The following is a 26,115-nucleotide window of genomic DNA, read 5'->3' on the forward strand; positions in this document are numbered from 1 at the left end:
TTTATGTAGGACGACCTTTAGTACCGGTTCGTGATACGAACTGGTACTAAAGGTGCTTGAGGGGCCTCAGACTGACAACATCCTGCCACCACTCACTTTAGTACCGGTTCGTGGCATGAACCGGTGCTAAAGGTTCGCCACGAACCGGTACTAATGAGAGCGGCCAGCTAGCCGTTGGAACCGGCACTAATGTATGCATTAGTGCCGGCTCAAAATCAAACCGGCACTAATATGCTTGACATTTGACCTTTTTTACTAATGATTTCAATCTGTATGTAGTCAATATTAAAATATCCAAACATTTTGTATTACTGAATGGAGGGAGTAACATTTTTTCCATAGAATCCAAAAAGGATCGAGTTCGACAATCAAACTAAACTGCACATTCCTAGTTACTACAGCATCCAATTTTAGGCTAATTAAGTAACCTGTGATTCGGATGGATGGGGTATAAGAAATATTCAGACAATTGAGAATGTACGGAGTAGGGGCGTAGGGCAGATTCATGTGTTCTACGTGCCAATGAAGCTATATAATAACACGCTTGATTAGTAGCCATACGAGTAAGCAAGACTAGTTTTGCTGCGGTTAGGTGGATCAGTTCATGAAAGCAGCTATTAAAGCCACACGACGACGATCTCTTGACTCGGTATAACACGCGGCGGCGGCACCATTTTCCCAACTGCTACACGGTGTGATTGCATGCACAAACACCGGTCGGTTGGTCCGTCAACCCATCTCCATATCGACCGATCACCCATTTCCATCTCGAGCATAGCTAGCTCATTAATTTGCTTAAGAAGCGCACAAGTAACATTCACACAATGACACAATCTGTTATGCTAGTGATTGCGTTGCAAATGAAAATTTTGAGTAACATCAAGCAGATAGTGACAGTTCAGGCACATTGTCCGCGACCATGTATTTATGTTCCAAACGGAGACCCAGTCAGAGAGACATGATACTCTACTTTTTTACGTACATCTTCACGGAGTACAAGGTATACTTCATCGCAAAAAAAAGGGAATACAAGGTATATTTCGCACTAACCGAGTGTATAGACATTTTTTTCGTCCTTGGGATTATTGTTCATTATGGAAAGTATTGTTTGAGATCTTTGAACCCCAGTTATGCTTACATACATCGACAAACAATTTGCATTCCCTTCTCCCTTGGTAATTTGGCATCCGACATGATGCGTTGCATTGCATGATCAGCGCTGCTATACACACGATGAGCGGTGGACGATATGTGAACGACAATGCAGATCAGCTCGTCCATGCACAAAACTGAAGTGAAGCAGACGGCTGGATTTGGCTGTCGTTCCCGTGTCATGCAGGGACTGTCGTCTGTATAGTAGTTTTGTTGCATGATACATGCCATCCAATACGACTGGTCCACTTGGACAATCTTATATTCGGAAGTACCTTTCTACACCCAGGAGCAAATGCTCCTGGTATGAATAGTAAAATTAAAAAACTAGAAAAAATGTTCAAAAAATTCTGAAATTTTTTTGTGACATACTTTCACAAATGTTTGATGTGCACGCAAAATTTCATTGCGAAATCACATTGGTGAAAGGCGTGCCAAAAAAACAAAATCAGAGCTCCAAAATGCTTTTGTAAGTAACATTTTCAGAGCATCGATTTTGTTTTTTTTACCACGCCTTCCATCAATGTGATTTTGCGATGAAATTTTGTAGGCACAACAAACATTTGTGAAAATATGGCACAAAAAAATTTCAAAATTTTTTGAATTGTTTTTGAATTTATTTGATTTTATTGTTCACACCAGGAGCATTTGCTCCTGGGTGTAGAAACTCCACGTCCTCTTATATTTCTTTATAAAGGGAGTAATACGAAGCCACTCTTCACAACGATCTGGTCTTTCAGTTGACTCCGTAGTCGGGTGCAAGCGCGCGGAGCCACTTTTTTCCCAACTGCTACAAGGTGAATGCTATATAAACACCAGTTCACCCAGCCATCAACGCATCACCACAGCAATCTCTAGCGTGTTACAAATTTGGAAGCTAGAGCAACCTACAGTCCACGAAACTGATCAGAATAAGCTTTCAGCCATGAGGTTCCCCACTTTAGTGTCTGCGTGGGCTGCGGCCGTGCTGCTCGCCGTGGCCGCCTTCTGGGCGGTGGCAGATGCGTCGCCTCCGCCGTCGAAGTCTCTGAAGGTTGGGTTCTACGAGCACACATGCCCACAGGCGGAGTACATCGTGCGTGACGTCGTCCGCCGCGCCGTCGCCCGCAACCCAGGCCTCGCCGGTGGCATCATCCGCATGCATTTCCATGATTGCTTCGTCAGGGTAAGCAATGACCATACACCTGATCTGACCATTGATTTTGCCAGTGCCTGATCTGACCATTGATTTTTGTATTGTTTGACACGTGTAGGGTTGTGATGGCTCGCTGCTGATCAACTCGACACCTGGGAACTCGGCAGAGAAGGATTCGCAGGCGAACAACCCAAGCATGCGTGGCTTTGAGGTCATCGACGAGGCCAAGGCAGCCTTAGAGGCGAGCTGCCCACGCACCGTCTCCTGCGCCGACGTGCTCGCCTTCGCGGCACGCGACGGGGCCTACCTTGCCGGCGGCATCAACTACCGTGTGCCGTCTGGTCGCCGTGACGGCCGTGTGTCCATCGCCGATGAGGTGCTCAACAACAACGTGCCATTTCCGACCGACGAGGTCGCCGAGCTCGTGGCCAGCTTCAAGCGCAAGGGGCTCTCTGCAGACGACATGGTCACGCTCTCCGGTGCACACACCATCGGTCGGTCCCACTGCTCCTCCTTCACTCAGCGCATTCACAATTTCTCGGGTGAGGCCGGTCGGACCGACCCGTCCATCGACAGGTCCTATGCGGCGGAGCTGAAGCATCAGTGCCCTCTGTCGACAAACAACCCTAGCGACCCCACAACGGTGGCGCTGGACCCGGTCACGCCGGGGAAGTTTGACAACCAGTATTTCAAGAACGTACTGGCGCGCAAGGTGCCGCTCACCTCCGACCAGACACTACTCACCAGCCCCCGGACCGCCGGTATCGTCGCGTTCCACGCCGCCGTGGAGAAGGCGTGGCAGGTCAAGTTCGCTGCCGCCATGGTCAAGATGGGCAAGGTGGAGGTTCTCACCGGTGAAGAGGGGGAGATCAGGGAGAAGTGCTTTGTCGTCAACCACCACTAGGCAATCATTCCGAAATCATTCAAAGCATAACTATATATTTTGTGTGTCCGTCGATCGCAGATCATACTGTTAGTTGTCAGTGTATGTAATTTGACTTTCCAAAGTGATTTCTTTGTTAGTTGTTTGTGTATGTCAAAAAGAGTTTTTCTTCCACCCGTCAATGATGATGTTATGAGTTTTGACTAATGTGCATGCAAGCTCAAAGACAAACCAAAACGAAAGAGATCCACTCTCATGAACGATTCACATCGCTACAAACAAGGGCAGAACTTCTAGAAGAAAAACATAAACAATTCGTATAGATCATCCAAACTAGCACGACTTTAGCCCCGGGCATCCAGCGCGATTAAAAAGACCGTGTAAAGAATTAGTCTCAAAAGCTTTTCTGTTTTGTTGAAGAGGTATACACAGGTAACATTCATTCCCACATCCCTTTACTTTTGGTTGTTATTAACAGCTCTGATGTGGGTCAGATGATTAATTGTCTTGTCAATACAAAGTTTGAGTACCATTAAGCAGATAGTGACGCTCATCAATATTGCCGGTAAATACTGTATATATTTGCATGTCGGTGGAGATGGGACGGAGCTAGAGATCATATTAGATTTGCATGCATACACACTCGTACCTTCCTCAGAATTTACAACCCGGAGCACAGAGATTTTCTTTGTTGCAGGAATTGTTCCCGTCATCAGGATAGACTAGATCGAGATCGCGCCTTGGCGCAAGGGTGCCGGTCCCAACGTTTTGGCCAAGCAGATAATGTGAAGTCAGTAGTAATCCAAGTTTAGCATATGTATTCATACATGTTAATATAGTGGAGAAGAAACATTCAATTGTTCATGACCATGAGCCCAGCTGTAGGATAATAGACAATAGGTAAAGATGATTAATTACAGTTTACAACACAAGAATCAGAAGCAAAGACCTGGCGAATGATAAAACATTTAAATCCAGATTGAATAAACATCTAAATTTAGTTAAAGATGAGATACACATCCTAGTCATTTAGCCATTAACTTAATAACGTATACTGACATACATATTCAGATCATGGTAAGTCAAAACTACATGGATCATCAGCCAACTCATCAAGGTCCTGAACCTTGGTACAAGTAACAAAAACAACATGCCATGTTTCAGTGAAAATACAGCTGAGCAGAGTATCGATTCTCAGTATAACCCACTGAATTTAGCCTGTCAATTAGGATAGCTTCAATTACTTCAAAGAAGATCCCAGGGCCCAAGCTACAAAATTGAAAACAAAGAACCTGTCATACACCCATTTCAGTATATACACAAAGAACCGTAGTCTTATACATGCATTAAGTAGGCGAAAGTATGAGTAGTGGAGGTCACTTGTGAGAGATTAAGCAGTAAAGGCGAAGCATATGAGGCATACAAGGAGTTTGTGTATAGCATTTGTTCAAGAATACTATCATGTTTATTCCATTAGACAGGACTATCATGATGTTTTAACAGACCATGGGAGTGCAACACATGAACGCTCCCTAGAAGTCAAAGCGCCTGATAGATTTCAATCTGCATCTTAAAGTCGAATTTTGTTTCCCGGCAATTTTTTGTACAGCTTGTTGAATAGGATAGTGTGAAACTCAATAAGTTTTTTTTTCTGCACAATTAATAAGGGCCCAACTCTTTTTTTCTGAGACTGATATAATCCTATCAGGGAACATCTACAAATCTGCTCAATACCACTCCTCTCCAAACTGGGGCGAATCAAGATGGAGTGCCGCGTGGGCGAACCAGCACACCCCAAATTTGTGAAGCTCGGTTTGATTTAACAAATCGCTAGGTGAAACAACCCCATACCTCGAAACCCAATCGCCTAGAAGGGGGTGGAGACAGTGGGAAGGAGACATCCCGCCGAGGGAGGACGGGATGGCGATGGCGGCGGCGTGCGCGAGAGGGGGGAGGCGAGGGTGGGGGCGGGATTGAGGCAGCTGGGGAGGAAGAAGAGCGCATTGATGGCTCGCCATTAGAGTTATGGCCGAGTTCAGATAAAAAAGAAAGAATCACTGATTGTTTCCATACATCAGAATTGTGGCTAAAAATGTACTTAGAAGTATGTCTCTTGAACAAAGCTAAGGCCCATGAAACACACACGTTGAAACCAGGAGTGCTACTAATTTATCTATGCAAACCTACAACAAAATTATGGCTGAAATGACATGCCATGAAACTGGAGGTGTAGTGCCTGTTTCAGAAAAATGATCAAGGTTCCCTAGTCCTAGTAATGTGAGCATGAACCCCTGTGTGACAACCTACCTTCAGTGGCAAAGCTATGAACTACCAGATGGGCCAAAATGAAGTTATCGATAAAATCAGTCATTTACCTAGGTAGAGAAACCAAACATGAAGTAAATTCATAGAACGAGACTTTCATATCCACGGATGATCAATATCTATCAACATAGCCAACAGAGCATAGGTAGAGAGAAAACTCACCTGCTGACATCACCAAGAGTAGCTCAAGTGGGCCTTGGAACTACACACACCACCATGGAAGTTCTGTGCACTGGGGATCAGTCCCAGAGGTGTTGTCACTTCAGCCTTTTACCTCGCAAACACACTCGTACCCCTCATTCAGGAGCTGCTGGAGGAAGAAGGCAAACGTCAATGAACACACATTGTTTTCTATAAAATGTAGAAATTTCCAATGAACACTATATAACAAATTTTAGACTAACATGTGTTATATGATAAATGTGAAACAGAGCAGAAACACCTTAAAACTATTTGATCCCGGTCATCACATTCTTCCAAACAAATGCTTAGAATAGAATGTCAAAATATAACAGGCGAAGTATACTACTTAGGTGTGCAACATAAACTGATTCACACTAACTGTTACAAGTGAGCATTTGATCCAATTTTTGCTATTTCATATCTCAAACTGTATATAGCTTCAGCCCACATGATAACACGAAACGTGCAAATGGAATTTTCTTTAGGCAGAACTAAGGAAGCAACAATGGCAACTCAGTGAACAATAATTATAGCAAAATGGGAACAAAGCAAAACAAGAAAAAGAGGCATGCAAGAGCAGCACCTAGCATTCGGGGCGACACTCAGTTCCTTTATCTGAACTACAACCCAAAATGCAAAAATAAGGATCTCCCATATTCACTTGCAGCTTACCTATAAACTACACGATAAGCCCTAGAGCTTCTTAGAGCAATCCCATATATCTTGAAAGATAACCAGTCACCTGCATGGGCAAGTGAAAAGGCTTCATTAAGAAAATGTAACATCCATAGTAAGCCCTAGACAGAACGAACATATCTGTACTACTACTTAACAATATTGTAAAAATAGCATAAACCATAGCTAAGCAACATCCAAACGCCTAAAAGAAAGCCTTCCACATGTTTTTGGGAACATCCAAGAAAATAGAACAATTGAAGCTAGCAGTAATCTAAAAAACGGACCAACATCCATACTGGATTGTAGATAAATACTATAGCAGCACATAATTTTTACAGTATACTGAATTTAACAACTTGGTTATCTTACCTCCCTCGAATTATGATTTCTTATTGTATCATACCAAGGCTTCTTCACATGGCATCCCATAGGAAGTGCTCATTGCTAACTTGTAAACTTCGTCTTGTTCTATACATCTCCAGCACCTAAAAATTGAGGAAGCTACATATTACAATCTTTTATTGTACTAGGCCTTCCTCACACAGCATCAAGAATATCAAACCCCAAAAAGCCAAGACAAACGTGCACATACTCAGGTTTTCGCTGATCATATTTAAGATCATGTGACACGTCTCACCATTAAGTACATAAAGCTTGAGACATGATGAAGTACATTACAAAATAAGACATGATCCATCTAAGCAATGTGATCAGCATAACTACTTCAAAATATAGGAATCTGCTTAAAAAATTCTAATCTGATTTGGTGGCAACTCATGCTGCAACGATAAGTGCCCATGCATCTGATAAAATGGGAGCACGGAGAGGCAAGCCAACTGCCCTTGCTCACCTCATCGACGCGCGGACCAAGTACCAAAGCTAGTCAAAATTCAAAATAGTTGGCAGTGCACCATTCCAAATTAGTACCACCAACAACATCTAGTCTTTAATATGCACATACCCTTCCAACCTAGTACTATTAAGCAACTATAGTACTACTGTTAATTGAAAATCAAGGAATTATTAGAACATAGAGGCTCTGTTCTTTTAAGGTACAAGCAAGCAATAGGAAACATATTAAAAACATGACTACAAAACACACATAGGCATATGATTAGGTAGAAATTCTAGTCCAGAGTATTCCTTTTCATGCAAGGCTACCGACCTGATCCATGACCCAGAAAATCAGAGCTAAATGTATTTGTACACATACATAAGCAATAGATACAAAAGGATGAGCAGATTTACCTAAGAAACTATAGGCAATGTAGTAAGGATGGAGGAATCTGAAACCACCGATGACACGAAAGCTGAAAGCGCATATCCAATCATATGCATACTGCAAGTCAAAAGTCAAAATTGACCCATTAGTTGGATAGCCAGGTGTACCTCAACTGTAGGCGAACCGAGGGAAAAGAAAGCCGAGTCAAGGAAATTCGTTCTGGCTTCAGATTACATTAAAGCATACCATAGATCTACTAAGCATTGAGGAGGAAAGGCACTATATTTCTCAGGACAACATGGTTAAAAGATGGATGGCAAAACATACTATAATTTCCAAGCAAATTTTTTGGCAGATAAAATAAATATCTTTCCAACTCCTAATCCTGTATTGTAGAAGAGCATAGAAAATAGCAAGTGATTAAGTATATTGATGAAGCATCAACAAAAACACTATGTCCGACTAAACCAAAAGGCTACGACAACTCAGTTCACTCTAATAGAATATTAATAAAGTCTTAAAAAACAAAAGTCCAGGTTCCTTTTCTTTTCAGCTGACCACAAGCATCAAAACATATGTATACCAAAAAAGGCTAGCAGACAAACTTCAGTACTGAATCAACATATAGTGCCCAGATTTTCCCACATGTGCATACCATCAGAAACTGGAGAGTGCCTTTACCTGCATCATCTCCTAGTACCTCAAAGGCAGACACATGCCGAAGCAAACTGTATTGTATGAAAGTGAGAAACCTCAATCTACATGGTTCAGCTATCCATCCACAATTCAAATGGTGCAATCCCTCTGTGTAGTTGTTGGCTTATTCCTACTGAAACAAATATGTGTGCCAAAGTTTATGTAGCATATAAAATTCTAACCAAATAAATTGTTTCACACTGAGGGACAAATCGAACCAATGTTGTAGCAAAGTAGAAAATAAACACCGAGGGACAAAAGAAGAAGAACCATGTACCAAGCAACAGGAAATAGAGCTGGGCACCGTTTACCCTGTGAACATTGCAACACCACCACCAGTCAGCAGCTCCAAAAACACAGCGGACTCGGAGACCTCGCTTCTAAGCTGAAACAAGCTGTGAAACAAAAGTGTGAGCCAGGAAACAAAATAAGGCAAACTAATAAATAGAGCTAGCCATATGCAGAAGCAATGAACCCTGCAATCGAGAAGTGCAGATAATCACGAAAGCAGAGAAGTAACATAACAAACATATCTGAAAATGCCAAACAAAAACAAGTAGAGCAGATGGACATAGCAAGCTTGAGGTGCATCTAGGAGCACATGCCCAACACTCAGAAGCACAGAATGAAGTCCTATAGCATGGACACCGGAATTGATGAATCTCATACCCAAAAACCAGTAGCATTAATACAAAGACTTGGAATACTATCCGAACTTATGCCCAACTGTAAGGGGGCACGTAGACAACCGCATACCAGTATACATGCAAATAACTTCCAAAATAAACGTATGCCACAGGAAAAGTAAACTCCAACATATTACCAAAGAGACAATAAAAGCTCTGAACCAAAAAATCTAAGAAATGCTCAATTCAGTTTACTTAATAGTTACGAAATTAATTATTCTCGGTCAGGTGGTTTTGGTATACTTAAGAAAACACTTGTAGACTTCAAGTACAGATAAATACTCAAGCTACATGGAACTACAGTCAACAACATAGTTCTATAGTAACAAGTGATTCCAATTAAACACAAGTGCTCATAACCATGGAACTGGAGCTTTATAAAATCATGCTACTAATTATCTTAGACACCAATTAAACTCATATGCGGACCATGGTCAACTGTGGGTTTATACACTCGTCAGAAATATTGGCCACTAAAACATAACAGCATTAATACAGTCAACACATACCTCAAGTACTGAAGGACTGAGGCACTGATCATCTGTTTGACTCGTTTTAACTTCTGCATGCGCTATTTTTATAAAGTGATCGAGCAGGGGTGCAGCATCATCGAGCAGGGGCGGCGGCGACACCCAGACCACCTTGAGCACCACGGTCCGGAAGCCAAGAGCATGAGCAGACCAAAATCAGAATGGATTAACCAGGAAACCCTAGACAAATCCCTAAAAAACAACAAAGCCCTTGATGAGCACATACACATCACAAAGGGAAAGACAAACAAGGGAGCAAATAATCACCTCAGCCATCTTAGAAGCCCACTCGGTGTGCTCCCTCTCCGGCCAACCCGCAAGACAGCCCCAACGCCACGCCACCATCCCAACCGTGAAACAGCCAGAGAAGCAAGGAAGACGGTAAGAAACAAGCGAAATAAAAGGTAGTGGGCTCCAATACAAACATTAACCAGCCTAAAGACGCTGTTATTAGAAACATGACACCGTGGTTCCTGCTGGTTTATCAACAAATTAAAACAAGCGATTGAACCGACAACTTGCTTACTCTTAACCAGATGAAATGAAGGACCAACAACAAACAATAAAAGTCAAGAACAACTTATATGCAATAAAGGTATGAGAGAGAAGAAATATTCACATAAGACGGCTATAAACACTGGAGCATAAATAAGCAACACCTTTAAATACAAATAAAAAGGGTTCAGGGTTCAATGCATAGTGGGCTCAGATTTGCCTTTCCTCGATCATATAATCTACCCCCACCATCTCTTGTCACCAGATTAATCTGTTTATACAGTGGAGCTGTCCTGGTTATCACTCAAAGAATGACCATCCAAGGACATCACATGATCAAAAAGGATTCTAGAGACAAGAGGGAGGACCCAACTTGATACCCACAGGTGCCTTGATTGCTCAAAGGCACACTTATTTCAGCCACAGCGAATCATCATCGCCCTAGCAAGGATGGCTTCCGACCGGTGGGGCACGTGTGAATAAAAAGGGTTCAGGGTTCAATGCATATGGGCTCAGATTTGCCTTTCCTCGATCATATAATCTACCCCCATCATCTCTTATCACCAGAACAACCTGTTTATACAGTGGAGCTGCCCTGGTTATCACTCAATAAGAATGACCATCCAAAGGACAGAACAATAAGTATCACAGGATCAAAAAGGATTCTAGAGACAAGAGGGAGGACCGAACTTGATACCCACGGCTAATCATCATCGCCCTAGCAAGAATGGCTTCCGACCAATGGGGCACGTGATTCAAACGCGGTGGCACGAGATATCTCATTTTGGGAGTAACTATTCATTCCAGCAGTAACTTTTTTTATCCGACGGACGAGGTCATTACAGGGGTCGATCCGACGGCCCAAGATCCATCAAGCAACCAGATCCGACGGCCAGGAATCCCAAATCGCTGAGGAGCGGCCTGGGGAGCTTCTATTCTTATTTCTGGATGGACTTATTTCTAGATTTCTGGATGGATCACCGGATCAATATGTTCTTACGAGGGTTTAACTGCCCTGGTTATCACTCATTAGAAATGACCATCCAAGGACAGAGCCACTAAAATAAGAACGTGATCAAAACAGCTCAAAGAAACAAGGGAGGATCCAAATTAATACCCACAAGTGCCTCGACTGCTTGAGAGCATGCCTATATCAGCCATAACTGATCATCATAGCCCTGGCCATGTCCCATATAGTAGCCGAAGCAGAGCAGGGGAAGTTGGAGCTCACAGAGGGAGGTTGTAGCTGAGGCAGTACTCAGAGGGCACCGGGGTTGCGCCTGAACGCCATCCAACCAGTGAGGAACCACGTTGGAGTTGCGCCTTGCACCATCCCGCCGACGAGCACGAAAGCCATGGGCACCGAAGTGGCCAAGGAGGTGAGGAGGTGATGTATAGCACATCTAGGAGCACCATCAGAGACGGCCGGGGCAACGAGCAGGCAGGGAGAGAGGCGAGGCGGCAGGGAGAGGAAAGGGCACGACGCGAGTGCAGGCCTGCAGGGAGCGGAACATCAGCTACTTTTTCTTTCGGATTATATAGGAAGTATCAAACATATCATATAAGTGCAATCATCTTTGATAATATGAGAGAGCATACAAATCACAGAGCTTGTTTAAGATATTTTGTCACATCAAGTAGTTTAGATAAGAAAAGCCTAACCCAGAATTACAAATAATTGGAGCGAGTGATAGATTTATTATTCTGATAATTTGGTAGTAACTATACATAAATAATTCATTCGCCAACAGTAAAAAATATGCAATGCATTATTTACACAAAACAATATTTTTTGTATAGGGTCAGAAAGATATTTCAGCATTCAAATCAGCAATGCACCATCTATCTATTCAAGGCAGGTTTTAGCATCACACAACGTACCATAGCTAAGAATGGAACTAAAAAGTTGCAGTGAAATTTTGAGCACCACAAACAAAATCACCCAAATTTCCTGACCCAAAAACTATATCATGTATCCAGTAATTTGTTGTTTACTCTCATACAATTAAGAGAATGCTCACTACTTGTAGGTATACATGTGAGACATAGACATGTGTGCTCCAAATTATATATACCTCCAAAAGGAAAGTAAGAGAAATCCCACCTCAAGTTTCTGGGTGATTGGACAGCTGAGAATCCTGATTGCTAGCCATTCACCTTACTGTATATTCCAAAGCTGCAAAGAAAGGACAACAGTGAATAGACCAACCAAACATGCAGCTTCGTATGAAGTATATGTATGAATAGAAAACGAAACTTGACTGGATGTTACAAAGAAAGTTTTTCCCAACAGATTACTAAAGAGCCGATAAAAGCTCTGGATTTGGATAATCAAGCAAAATGCTCAGATTTAAATTTTTTAAAAAATAAGTTTTAACTGTTTTCCACGATCCTATTATAACCAAGTTTAAGCTCGGACCTTTAACATAACTGTATTTTTACTATTCTACTATCATTATCAACCATTGCACATCATCATAAATCACCGATCCTATTGTTACTAAATATTACACCACTGAATTTGCTGAACAATACAAAAAGTATTACTTAAGTGTCAGCACCAGGAGGGAGGATGAAGGAAGTAAATTAACAGACCATCCAAGCTTACAAAGAACGTAAAAATTATGAGAACGCGCCTTAAAAAAATTCACCAACCGAGATTGGCATAAAACCAAAAACGAAATTCTTGTAAGCTAGCTTCCTGAACATACTACTTATTTTAGCTTTCTAGAAAGTTGTGTCTATATACATCTTGGTAAAGAAAATCTTGTGGCTAGAATTCCTACTAATACCCGGATAATCAAATACTGACGCTTGACTATAAAGAAGCAATATTCATATCTACTATCTAATATAAATGGAATACATGGATGGGTCAATTATTTTCCCACGTGTACTATCTAATTAAGCAAGCACTTGCATTACATACATGATTACAGGTTGACCTCAATGGTGATCGTTTATGTACTTTGAACAGCAAGAATGACCATTTTCATCAACTTTCACATTCAGCCTGCACTCAGATTGACTAATATCGGATGTTGGTTTAAGTTGTTGATTGAAAAACTAATAGAGATAAATCACATGCCCTATCTACCATTTAGGACCTAGCTGCTCTTTACTTTGTGTTTCCTCAATCGAGATCAATCAGTCCAAAAATAGAAACATATTAACTACTCCCTCCGTCCGGAAAAAACTTGTCCCAAGCTTGTTCCTCAAATGGATGTATCTAGCCCTAATTTGGTGCTTGATACATCCATTTGAGGGACAAGTTTATCCTGACGGAGGGAGTATAACAATAACGATTAGAGGTAACATCATAAATTTAACCAAATGTCTGCCATTAAAAATAACGAAAAAACAATGCAAATGATGCTTGGAAAATCCAATTAGTATCTCCATGTTACCTAACCACAATCTATTATGTAAAGTTAACAATGTAAGGTGCTTCAGGAGGCATAACATCAGTTAGAATAGCTTATGATGTAAGAAGCTTTCTCGAGCTGAACATTAAACATGTAAGGTTGAAATCAAATATGCAGATGCAAAACAAATACAGAAGTGAAACCGAGTTCTGGAGAGTTTTTCGACATACCAAATAATGCATTCGGCAGACAGATATTGTCACATAGCCATTAACCGATTTACATCAAACCCCATGAAAGCCAGGAAAATGGTGCATTAGAAATAATCGTGACATTTCCAGTGACATCTGTGAGCAGGCAACACAAAGTGAAAAAGTCAATGAGTACATGATATTTGAAAGCCATGAAAGTGTATGCAACTATCTAAATAACGAGCTGACTACGCCAAAAGCAATAAAACCCTCTGGTGTGCCAGATATACCAAATAACGCATTCGGCAGACAGATATTGTCACATAGCCATTAACCGATTTACATCAAACCCCATGAAAGCCAGGAAAAAATGGGAGCAATGTAGCATAAATACTTACATACGCTAATTACAATGTTAGTCACTTCAGACCCTTAGATAGCCTAAAAGGAGTAGTTTTAGTTTTTCTATATAGAACAAAAGATTTATCTGCAAATAGCAAAAGAACTATATGATAAATCTGCCCCCATCAACACCAAAGAAAAAAGAAGGTACCAAACAACTTAAGAAAGACAACAAAACATTCTTGGAATCTAGCTAGATATGAGCATCTATTGGATAGGAACAAACAAAGATAGGAAAAAACAGCCAAGGTAGTCAACAAACCTAAAAGGACATAAAAAAATCTACTCTATTGGAGCCTAGCTAGATCTAGACATCTCTTAAGCCCAATTTGCAGGAACCTAGCTAGACATAAATATATGAGCAAGTCCTAAAAATACAGAAGTGCCTGAGTTCTGAGGAGCCATGTGAGGTGCTTCGTTTCTTCTTTGCCTCGTGTGGGGGCGAGGGAGGAGATGAAGAGGAGCCGCCGGAGTCCACCAGAGCCGCGCCGGCGACGAAGGCAATGCCCAAGCCGAAACCCTAGCCACGGCTGAGGGTCACAAGCGAGCGCGAGACGCCCTCATCTTCTCTCTCTCTCCCCTACAGGGACTCGCCTATTGCCTGCAAGTCGCCGCCGCCGACGGGATGGACGCGGGAGAGGAAGAGGAGCAGCGCGACTATCTGCTTGGGGCAGAGGAGAGAGGCGTAGGGGAGCAGGAGGCCGACCCCCTAGGCCACGCCGCCCACGCCGCATCCCATACGCCGCCGCCTTTACCTCGCCTCGCCATTCCTCCTTCCCTCCCGTGGGAGGCGGGGCTGGGGCGGGGCGTTAGGGTTTGGCGGTGCCAAATCGAGGGGTGGAAGGAGGAGAGGGAGGCGCGGGTGGGGAGGAGGTCGGGCGGCGGCGAGGAAGGAGGAGAGGGAGGCGCGGGTGGATAGGAGGCCTGGTGGCGGCGGGTGGGAAGGAGGCCGGGCGGCAGCGGGGAAGGAGGAGAGGGAGGCGCGGGTGGGGAGGAGGAGGCGGAGCGAGCGGGAGAGGAGCTGGCTAGGGTTTCACCACGGGCGGAGCCGACCTTTTATACCCCGTGCGAGTGAAATGACGAAAATGCCCCCGGCGGGGCAGCGTAATTACGAGCGGTGGCACGAAACGGGAGTAACTATTCATTCTAGCAGTAACTTTTTTTTATCTGACGGACGAGGTCGTTCCAGGGGTCGATCCGACAGCCCAAGATCCATCAAGCAACCAGATCCGACGGCCAGGAATCCCAAATCGCTGAGGAGCGGGCTGAGGAGCTTCTATTCTTATCTCTTTATAAGCTTACAGAATGAGGTCGCGGCGGCTTGGGCCAGGGGGTGGTGCATCTCTGGGTCGCGGTGGATCGTGAGATCCCGCGGCCAGAATAAGGTTGGCCTCGGCAGGTGGTGGTTGGTGGGCGGTGGGTGGTGGTGGTTAGTGGTCGACACATCTCCAAGAGAAATCTTTGCTCCGATCTTCATCGGAGCCGGCGACGGGGGAGCCCGCGGGTGCCGTGATCTTTCTTGGAAGCATCGTGAGCTGTGCTCCTCCTCCCCACGGCTTTGGCTCCGGAGGGAAACCTCAGATCCGCTGGATCGGGTGATGGAGGCGTCTTCGCGTCTTTCTCCTCCTTGGGGGCATCGTCTCGGAACCGGCTACGACTGGGGGTCTGGTGGATTGCGGCATCTTCGCCGCGTGTTTGCTGAGGCGGGTCGCTGGTTTCTGTTTGGCAACGATGATGGCGTCGAGTGGAGCTCGGGTCACGGCGTGGACTTCGATAGTCGGTTCTTCCCGGCATGTCCGAGGTGCTCTTCCATGGGTTGCTTGGTTGCTTTGAAGTCGGAGCTGCGGTGGAGCGGGTCCAGGTGGTGATGATGACAGACGCTCGGTGGTCGTTTGCGGTGGGCACGGTCGACGCAAGTCCTGCATATTTCACTTGTGAGGCTTGTCGTCAAAGTCGGAGTTGTCGGTTGCTTGCGCGTGTGGTCTTCCGGTGGCATGTGTCGTCGTGGTTTGTCTCATGTCGGTGGCCAGGTTGGCCGATGGTGCCCATGTCATGTGGCTTGGGTTGTATCGATTTTAGCCTGATTTTCCATCAATTAACCGGGCAATTATCTCCTTCTTAATCAATAAAAATGGCAAATCTTTTGAATCGTTTCAAAAGAAAAAAGCTTACTGAACCCTCGGTCGCACCTATAAACCTACGTAGAGCGTTAACGTACTGTTCTCATGAAGGAAATATGCCCTAGAGGCAATAATAAAGTTATTATTTATTTCCTTATATCATGATAAATGTTTATTATTCATGCTAGAATTGTATTAACCGGAAACATGATACATGTGTGAATACATAGACAAATAGAGTGTCACTGGTATGCCTCTACTTGACTAGCTCGTTGATCAAAGATGGTTATGTTTCCTAGCCATAGACATGAGTTGTCATTTGATTAACAGGATCAGATTGACTTGACCCATTCCGTTAGCTTAGCACTTGATCGTATAGTTTGTTGCTATTGCTTTCTTCATGACTTATACATGTTCCTATGACTATGAGATTATGCAACTCCCGTTTACCGGAGGAACACTTTATGTGCTACCAAACGTCACAATGTAACTGGGTGATTATAAAGGTGCTCTACAGGTGTCTCCGAAGTTACTTGTTGAGTTGGCGTATTTCGAGATTAGGATTTGTCACTCCGATTGTCGGAGAGGTATCTCTGGGCCCACTCGATAATGCACATCACTATAAGCCTTGCAATCATTGTAACTAATGAGTTAGTTGCAGGATGATGTATTACGGAACGAGTAAAGAGACTTGCCGGTAATGAGATTGAACTAGGTATTGAGATACCGATGATCGAATCTCGGGCAAGTAACATACCGATGATAAAGGGAACAACGTATGTTGTTATGCGATTTGACCGATAAAGATCTTCGTAGAATATGTAGGAACCAATATGATCATCCAGGTTCCGCTATTGGTTATTGACCGGAGACAAGTCTCGGTCATGTCTACATAGTTCTCGAACCCGTAGGGTCCGCACGCTTAAAGTTCGGTGACGATCCGTATTATGAGTTTTTGTGTTTTAATGTACCGAAGGTAGTTCGGAGTCCCGGATATTATCATGGACATGACGAGGAGTCTCGAAATGGTCGAGACGTAAAGATCGATATATTAGACAACTATATTTGGATACCGGAATGGTTCTGGGTTAGATCAGGAATATACCGGAGCACCGGGAGGTTATTGAAACCCCCCGGGAGGTATATGGGCCTTATTGGGCTTTAGTGGAAAGGAGGGGAAAGGAGCAAGGGAGGTGGCGCCACCCCCCCCCCCCAAGCCCAATCTGATTTGGGAGGGGGCCAGCCCCCCCCCCTTTCCTTCCTCCCTCCTTCCTCTTCCTTCCCTCTCCTACTCCAAGTTGGAAAGGAGGGAATCCTACTCCCGGTGGGAGTAGGACTCCCCTTGGCGCGCCTCTCCCTAGCCGGCCGCCTCCTCCCCCTTGCTCCTTTATATACGGGGGCAGGGGCACCCCAAAGACACAACAATTTGTCATTGATCTCTTAGCCATGTGCGGTGCCCCCCTCCACCATAATCCACCTCGATCATATCGTAGCGGTGCTTAGGCGAATCCCTGCGTCGGTAGCATCATCATCACCGTCACAACGCCATCGTGCTGACGAAACTCTCATGTGAAGCTTTGCTGGATCGGAGCTCGCGGGACATCATCAAGTTGAACGTGTGCAGAACTCGGAGGTGCCGTGCGTTCAGTACTTGGATCGGTCGGATCGTGAAGACGTACGACTACATCAACCGCGTTGTGCTAACGCTTCCGCTTTCGGTCTACGAGGATACGTGGACACACTCTCCCCTCTCGTTGCTATGCATCACCATGATCCTGTGTGTGCGTAGGAAAATTTTGAAATTACTACGTTCCCCAACAGTGGCATCCGAACCAGGTTTTATGCGTAGATGTTGTATGCACGAGTAGAACACAAGTGAGTTGTGGGCGATATAAGTCATACTGCTTACCAGCATGTCATACTTTGGTTCGGCGGTATTGTTGGATGAAGCGGCCCGAACCGACATTACGCGTACGCTTACGCGGACTGGTTCTACCGACATGCTTTGCACATATGTGGCTGGCGGGTGTCAGTTTCTCCAACTTTAGTTGAACCAAGTGTGGCTCCGCCCAGCCCTTGAGAAGGTTAAAACAGCACCAACTTGACAAACTATCGTTGTGGTTTTGATGCGTAGCTAAGATCGGTTTTTGCTCAGCCCATAGCAGCCACGTAAAACTTGCAACAACAAAGTAGAGGACGTCTAACTTTTTTTTGCAGGGCATGTTGTGATGTGATATGGTCAAGACATGATGCTATATTTATTGTATGAGATGATCATATTTTGTAACGAAGTTATCAGCAACTGGCAGGAGCCATATGGTTGTCGCTTTATTGTATGCAATGCAATCGCCCTGTAATTGCTTTACTTCATCACTAAGCGGTAGTGATAGTCGTAGAAGCAATAGTTGGCGAGACGACAATGACACTATGATGGAGATCAAGGTGTCGCGCCGGTGACGATGGTGATCATGACGGTGCTTTGGAGATGGAGATCACAAGCACAAGATGATGATGGCCATATCATATCACTTATATTGGTTGCATGTAATGTTTATCCTTTATGCATCTTATTCTGCTTTGATTGACGGTACCATTATAAGATGATCTCTCACTAAATTTCAAGATAAAAGTGTTCTCCCTGAGTATGCACCGTTGTCCAAGTTCGTCGTGCCGAGACACCACGTGATGATCAGATGTGATAAGCTCTACGTTCATCTACAACGGGTGCAAGCCAGTTTTTGCACATGCAGAATACTCGGGTTAAACTTGACGAGCCTAGCATATGCAGATATGGCCTCGGAACACTGAGGCCGAAAGGTCGAGCGTGAATCATATAGTAGATATGATCAACATAGTGATGTTCACCATTGAAAACTACTCCATTTCACGTGATGATCGGTTATGGTTTAGTTGATATGGATCACGTGATCACTTAGATGATTAGAGGGATGTCTATCTAAGTGGGAGTTCTTAAGTAATATGATTAATTGAACTTAAATTTATCATGAACTTAGTACCTGATAGTATTTTGCTTATCTATGTTGTTGTAGATAGATGGCCCGTGTTGTTGTTCCGTTGAATTTTAATCCGTTCCTTGAGAAAGCAAAGTTGAAAGATGATGGTAGCAATTACACGGACTGGGTCCGTAACTTAAGGATTATCCTCATTGCTGCACAGAAGAATTACGTCCTGGAAGCACCGCTGGGTGCCAGGCCTGCTGCAGATGCTGCTGATGACGTTAAGAACGACTGGCAGAGTAAAGTTGATGATTACTCGATAGTTTAGTGTGCCATGCTTTACGGCTTAGAACTAGGACTTCAACGACGTTTTGAACGTCATGGAGCATATGAGATGTTCCAGGAGTTGAAGTTAATATTTCAAGCAAATGCCCAAATTGAGAGATATGAAGTCTCTAATAAGTTCTACGGCTGCAAGATGGAGGAGAATAGTTCTGTCAGTGAATATATACTCAGAATGTCTGGGTATTATAATCACTTGACTCAACTGGGAGTTAATCTTCCTATTGATAGTGTCATTGACAGAGTTCTTCAATCACTGCCACCAAGCTACAAGAGCTTCGTGATGAACTATAATATGCAATGGATGAATAAGACAATTCCCGAGCTCTTCGCAATGCTAAAGGCAGCGGAGGTAGAAATCAAGAAGGAGCATCAAGTGTTGATGGTCAATAAGACCACCAGTTTCAAGAAAAAGGGTAAAGGGAAGAAGAAGGGGAACTTCAAAAAGAACAGCAAACAAGTTGCTGCTCAGGAGAAGAAACCCAAGTCTGGACCTAAGCCTGAGATTGAGTGCTTCTACTGCAAACAGACTGGTCACTGGAAGCGGAACTGCCCCAAGTATTTAGCAGATAAGAAGGATAGCAAGGTGAACAAAGGTATATGTGATATACATGGTATTGATGTGTACCTTACCAGAGCTCGCAGTAGCACCTGGGTATTTGATACTGGTTCTGTTGCTAATATTTGCAACTCGAAACAGGGACTACGGATTAAGCGAAGACTGGCTAAAGACGAGGTGACGATGCGCGTGGGAAATGGTTCCAAAGTCGATGTGATCGTCGTCGGCACGCTACCTCTACATCTACCTTTGGGATTAGTTTTAGACCTAAATAATTGTTATTTGGTGTCAGCGTTAAGCATGAACATTATATCTGGATCTTGTTTGATGCGAGACAGTTATTCATTTGAATCTAAGAATAATGGTTGTTCTATTTATATGAGTAATATCTTTTATGGTCATGCACCCTTGGAGAGTGGTCTATTTTTGTTGAGTCTCGATAGTAGTGATACACATATTCATAATATTGAAGCCAAAAGATGCAGAGTTGATAATGATAGTGCAACTTATTTGTGGCACTGCCGTTTGGGTCATATTGGTATAAAGCGCATGAAGAAACTCCATACTGATGGACTTTTGGAATCACTTGATTATGAATCACTTAGTACTTGTGAACCATGCCTTATTGGCAAGATGACTAAAACGCCGTTCTCCGGAACTATGTAGCGAGCAACAGATTTGTTGGAAATCATACATACTGATGTATGTGGTCCGATGAATATTGAGGCTCGCGGCGGGTATCGTTATTTTCTCACCTTCACAGATGATTTGAGCAGATATGGGTATATCTACTTAATGAAACATAAGTCTGAAACATTTGAAAAGTTCAAAGAATTTCAGAGTGAAGTGGAAAATCATTGTAACAAGAAAATAAAGTTTCTACGATCTGATTGTGGACGAGAATATTTGAGTTACGAGTTTGGTCTACATTTGAAACAATGCAACTCATGCCACCCGGAACACCACAGCGTAATGGTGTGTCCGAACATCGTAATCGTACTTTACTAGATATGGTGCGATCTATGATGTCTCTTACTGATTTACAGCTATCATTTTGGGGTTATGTTTAGAGACGGCTGCATTCACGTTAAATAGGGCAACATCAAAATCCTTTGAGACGACGCCTTATGAACTGTGGTTTGGAAAGAAACCAAAGTTGTCGTTTTTGAAAGTTTGGGGCTGTGATGCTTATGTGAAAAAGCTTCAACCTGATAAGCTCGAACTCAAACCGGAGAAATGTGTCTTCATAGGATACCCAAAGAAGACTGTTGGGTACACCTTCTATCACAGACCCGAAGACAAGACTTTCGTTGCTAAGAATGGATCCTTTCTAGAGAAGGAGTTTCTCTCGAAAGAAGTGAGTGGGAGGAAAGTCGAACTTGATGAGGTAACTATACCTACTCCTCTATTGGAAAGTAGTTCATCACAGAAACCGGTTTCTGTGACACCTACACCAATTAGTGAGGAAGTTAATGATGATGATCATGGAACTTTAGATCAAGTTACAACTGAACCTCGTAGATCAACCAGAGTAAGATCCGCACCAGAGTGGTATGGTAATCCTGTTCTGGAAGTCATGCTACTAGATCATGATGAACCTACGAACTATGAAGAAGCGATGGTGAGCCCAGATTCTGCAAAATGGCTTGAGGCCATGAAATCTGAGATGGGATCCATGTATGAGAACAAAGTATGGACTTTGGTTGACTTGCCTGATGATCGGCAAGCAATTGAGAATAAATAGATCTTCAAGAAGAAGACTGACGCTGATGGTAATGTTACTGTCTATAAAGCTCGACTTGTTGCAAAAGGTTTTCGACAAGTTCAAGGGATTGACTACGATGAGACCTTCTCACCCGTAGTGATGCTTAAGTCTGTCCGAATCATGTTAGCAATTGCCGCATTTTACGATTATGAAATTTGGCAAATGGATGTCAAAATTGCATTCCTGAATGGATTTCTGGAAGAAGAGTTGTATATGATACAACCGGAAGGTTTTGTCGATCCAAAGGGAGCTAACAAAGTGTGCAAGCTCCAGCGATCCATTTATGGACTGGTGCAAGCTTCTCAGAGTTGGAATAAACGCTTTGATAGTGTGATCAAAGCATTTGGTTTTATACGGAATTTTGGAGAAGCCTATATTTACAAGAAAGTGAGTGGGAGCTCTGTAGCATTTCTGATATTATATGTGGATGACATATTGCTGATTGGAAATGATATAGAATTTATGGATAGCATAAAGGGATACTTGAATAAGAGTTTTTCAATGAAAGACCTCGGTGAAGCTGCTTACATATTGGGCATCAAGATCTATAGAGATAGATCAAGACGCTTAATTGGACTTTCACAAAGCACATACCTTGACAAAGTTTTGAAAAAGTTCCAAAATGGATCAAGCAAAAAAAGGGTTCTTGCCTGTGTTACAAGGTGTGAAGTTGAGTAAGACTCAATGCCCGACCACTGTAGAAGATAGAGAAAAAATGAAAGATGTTCCCTATGCTTCAGCCATAGGCTCTATCATGTATGCAATGATGTGTACCAGACCTGATGTGTGCCTTGCTATAAGTCTAGCAGGGAGGTACCGAAGTAATCCAGGAGCGGATCACTGGACAGCGATCAAGAACATCCTGAAATACCTGAAAAGGACTAAGGATATGTTTCTCGTTTATGGAGGTGACAAAGATCTCATTGTAAACGGTTATGTTGATGCAAGCTTTGACACTAATCCGGACGATTCTAAATCGCAAACCGGATATGTGTTTACATTGAACGGTGGAGCTGTCAGTTGGTGCAGTTCTAAACAAAGCATTGTGGCGGGATCTACATGTGAAGCGGAGTACATAGCTGCTTCGGAAGGAGCAAATGAAGGAGTCTGGATGAAGGAGTTCATATCCGATCTAGGTGTCATACTAGTGCATCGGGTCCAATGAAAATATTTTGTGACAATACTGGTGCAATTGCCTTGGTGAAGGAATCCAGATTTCACAAGAGAACCAAACACATCAAGAGACGCTTCAATTCCATCCGGGATTTAGTCCAGGTGGGAGACATAGAAATTTGCAAGATAGATATGGATCTGAATGTTGCAGACCCGTTAACTAAGCCTCTTCCACGAGCAAAACATGATCAGCACCAAGGCTCCATGGGTGTTAGAATCATTAATGTGTAATCTAGATTATTGACTCTAATGCAAGTGGGAGACTGAAGGAAATATGCCCTAGAGGCAATAATAAAGTTATTATTTATTTCCTTATATCATGATAAATGTTTATTATTCATGCTAGAATTGTATTGACCGGAAACATAATACATGTGTGAATACATAGACAAACAGATTGTCACTAGTATGCCTCTACTTGACTAGCTCGTTGAACAAAGATGGTTATGTTTCCTAACCATAGACATGAGTTGTCATTTGATTAACGGGGTCACATCATTAGGAGAATGATGTGATTGACATGACCCATTCCGTTAGCTTAGCACACGATCGTTTAGTATTCTGCTATTGCTTTCTTCATGACTTATACATGTTCCTATGACTATGAGATTATGCAACTCCCGTTTACCGGAGGAACACTTTGTGTGCTACCAAACGTCACAACATAACTGGGTGATTATAAAGGTGCTCTACAGGTGTCTCCAAAGGTACTTGTTGGGTTGGTGTATTTCGAGATTAGGATTTGTCACTCCGATTGTCGGAGAGGTATCTCTGGGCCCTCTCGGTAATGCACATCACTTAAGCCTTGCAAGCATTGCAACTAATGAGTTAGTTGCGGGATGATGTATTACGGAACGAGTAAAGAGACTTGTCGGTAACGAGATTGAACTAGGTATTGAGATACCGACGATCGAATCTCGGGCAAGTAACATACCGATGACAAAGGGAACAACGTATGTTGTTGTGCGGTTTGACCGACAAAGATTTTCGTAGAATATATGGGAGCCAATATGAGCATCCAGGTTCCGCTATTGGTTATTGACCGGAGACGTGTCTCGGTCATGTCTACATAGTTCTCGAACCCGTAGGGTCCGCACGCTTAACGTTACGATGACAGTTATATTATGAGTTTATATGTTTTGATGTACCGAAGGTTGTTCGGAGTCCCGAATGTGATCAAGGACATGACGAGGAGTCTCGAAATGGTCGAGACATGCAGATTTATATATTGGAAGTCTATGTTTGGATGTCGGAAGTATTCCGGGTAAAATCGGGATTTTACCGGAGTACCGATGTAGCGACCTGACCTCAAATGGTCAAGCCTCTGTGTATCTGTGCCATCCCTGGATCGGTATGCTGGCACACACAGTACATCAATGTATATATCAAAGTGCAATCACATGTATAAATAACGTAAAACTGATATATACCCCATAAGTCTCAGCGGAAACAAACATAAGGGTGTGGAGTCCATCAACGTCAACGGCAAGTTGAGTGTAGACCGTAACCCTACAACATAACTCTTACTCGTCGTAGAAAATTCCTGCAACATAAGACGTTGCAGCCCTGTAGGTCAGTACATTGAATATACTGGCAAGTCACATCATAAGAATAATGCACCTATTTGTACATGCAATTTGGCTGGTGGAAAGCTCTAAGTTTAGTTTTTGCATAAAGCTAGTTTTCCCTAGAATAAAATATATTATTCTACCATTACTGTATAGCATAGGATGAGTTGGTAAACCCAACTTAATCCATTCCCAAAGTTTCATTTAAAACCCAACTGTTTAATTAATAGTGATAAGATCTCTCAGCATTTCCACTACTAGATGATCAAGTTGTCCGTAACCGGGGACACGGCTAATCGATTAGGTTTTAACACTCTGCAGAGGTTTGCGCACATTTCCCCACAAGACTCGATCGCCTCCCTTGAAGTTCTCGCACTGCCTGACGTTTGAGAACAGGATGACCGAGACATAGCCTTTCAAAAATGTTCCCCCTTAACCCACGGATAGGCCAATACACCTACATCATTCTACATCTGCTAGCCCATCCTGGAAGGGGTCACACTATCTACTCAACTAAGCCAGAGCCCATATTGGCTTGTGGCTGCACACGGAAGCTTCTAGACATGAGAATATGATTGATCTCTTTGAGCCTGGGCGGACGGACCACTAGTGGTGCACCACCATGGATTTCCCATGCATGCTCCCACTGTACTTCGCCACCATTCAAACCAAACCTCCGCCCAGGTAGTTCATCAAGTTATCTTGGTTCTACTTACTACTTTGTCACTCATCTCTCACAATGAACACTTCCCAATCCACGTCTACTTTCGCGAGGCAAAATTAAACTTACGCGATGGTGACAAAGGTATATAGTTCAAACCTACCTCAATGAACTACTAGGTAACGGCATAGCCATCTGGCAACAATAAATCCTACCATGCAATCCTACCACAAAAGGACTAAGTGCATAATATAAAACATAGGTAATTGGAAGAATGGTCAAATGTGAACTTGCCTGGTAATAGTTGATGAAGATTATATCACTCTCAGAAATTTACTTAATAGAACTATTCGTCACTCTCCGATGAAAATCTATAAAGTCAACATTGCATTCGCATAAGCAATCATTTCAAAGAACCAAGAAGAACATGCAAAGTAAAAAAGTCTTGGAAAAACCAAACGAACATACAACACACTTAACTATCTCAAAATATTCTAAGTGCAACACAACCTAGGCATATGGTTCAGAATTTGTGACGTGAAGCATAGTGCATACAAGGCATACGAGTAAAAATACTATGGACATATCCTAAGTGTGTGAAAATTAGTGTGACAATGGTCCAGGTGATAGGGTTTGGCAACGGTGACACGGTGCAAAAAGAATCAACCTATTCGGAGCTACGGTTTAGGAGATATGGCCAATTGAAATTTGAATTCAAATCTGAATAATTTCAAATTTTAATTTGACAAAACTTTGCAAAGTTGGCTTCTCGGAATAAAACTATTCGAGACGAACATTTTGGGGCTGGTTAAAAAGTTGTGGCTATCCGAAGTGTAGGGGCTAAACTGAAATTTACAGGGACTTGACTGTGAAAGTTTTATTCGCGACCAGGTCCCTGGCCACGTGGCGGCTTCCGGGTGGCTGAGCAGCGTTCGCGGCTTAGGCTAAATGGCGAACGGTCACTAAATAAGCAAAACCCTATGCGGTGGCTAATAATAAAAAAACCATCGGTTTAACCAAAACCGTT

The 26,115-nt window shown here is 43.2% G+C and overlaps 1 protein-coding gene across 1 annotated transcript; it reads left to right on the forward strand.

Moving 5' to 3' along the window:
* Positions 1–2,003: 2,003 nt before the first annotated feature.
* On the forward strand, positions 2,004–3,366 carry LOC125507394 (peroxidase 5-like). The gene is made up of 2 exons (XM_048671997.1): positions 2,004–2,317; positions 2,406–3,366. Exons 1-2 carry the CDS (start codon positions 2,078–2,080, stop codon positions 3,189–3,191), a joined length of 1,026 nt encoding a protein of 341 aa, XP_048527954.1. The 5' UTR covers positions 2,004–2,077; the 3' UTR covers positions 3,192–3,366.
* The last annotated feature ends 22,749 nt before the right edge of the window (positions 3,367–26,115 follow it).

Source organism: Triticum urartu, chromosome 1 (genome assembly GCF_003073215.2).
Source record: "Triticum urartu cultivar G1812 chromosome 1, Tu2.1, whole genome shotgun sequence".
NCBI classification, from domain to species: Eukaryota; Viridiplantae; Streptophyta; class Magnoliopsida; order Poales; family Poaceae; genus Triticum; species Triticum urartu.

Coding starts and splice junctions, on each gene's coding strand:
- LOC125507394 (XM_048671997.1), top strand. CDS start 2,078: ATGAGGTTCCCCACTTTAGTGTCTGCGTGGGCTGCGGCCGTGCTGCTC. Junction 2,318..2,405: donor TCCATGATTGCTTCGTCAGG/GTAAGCAATGAC, acceptor TGACACGTGTAG/GGTTGTGATGGCTCGCTGCT.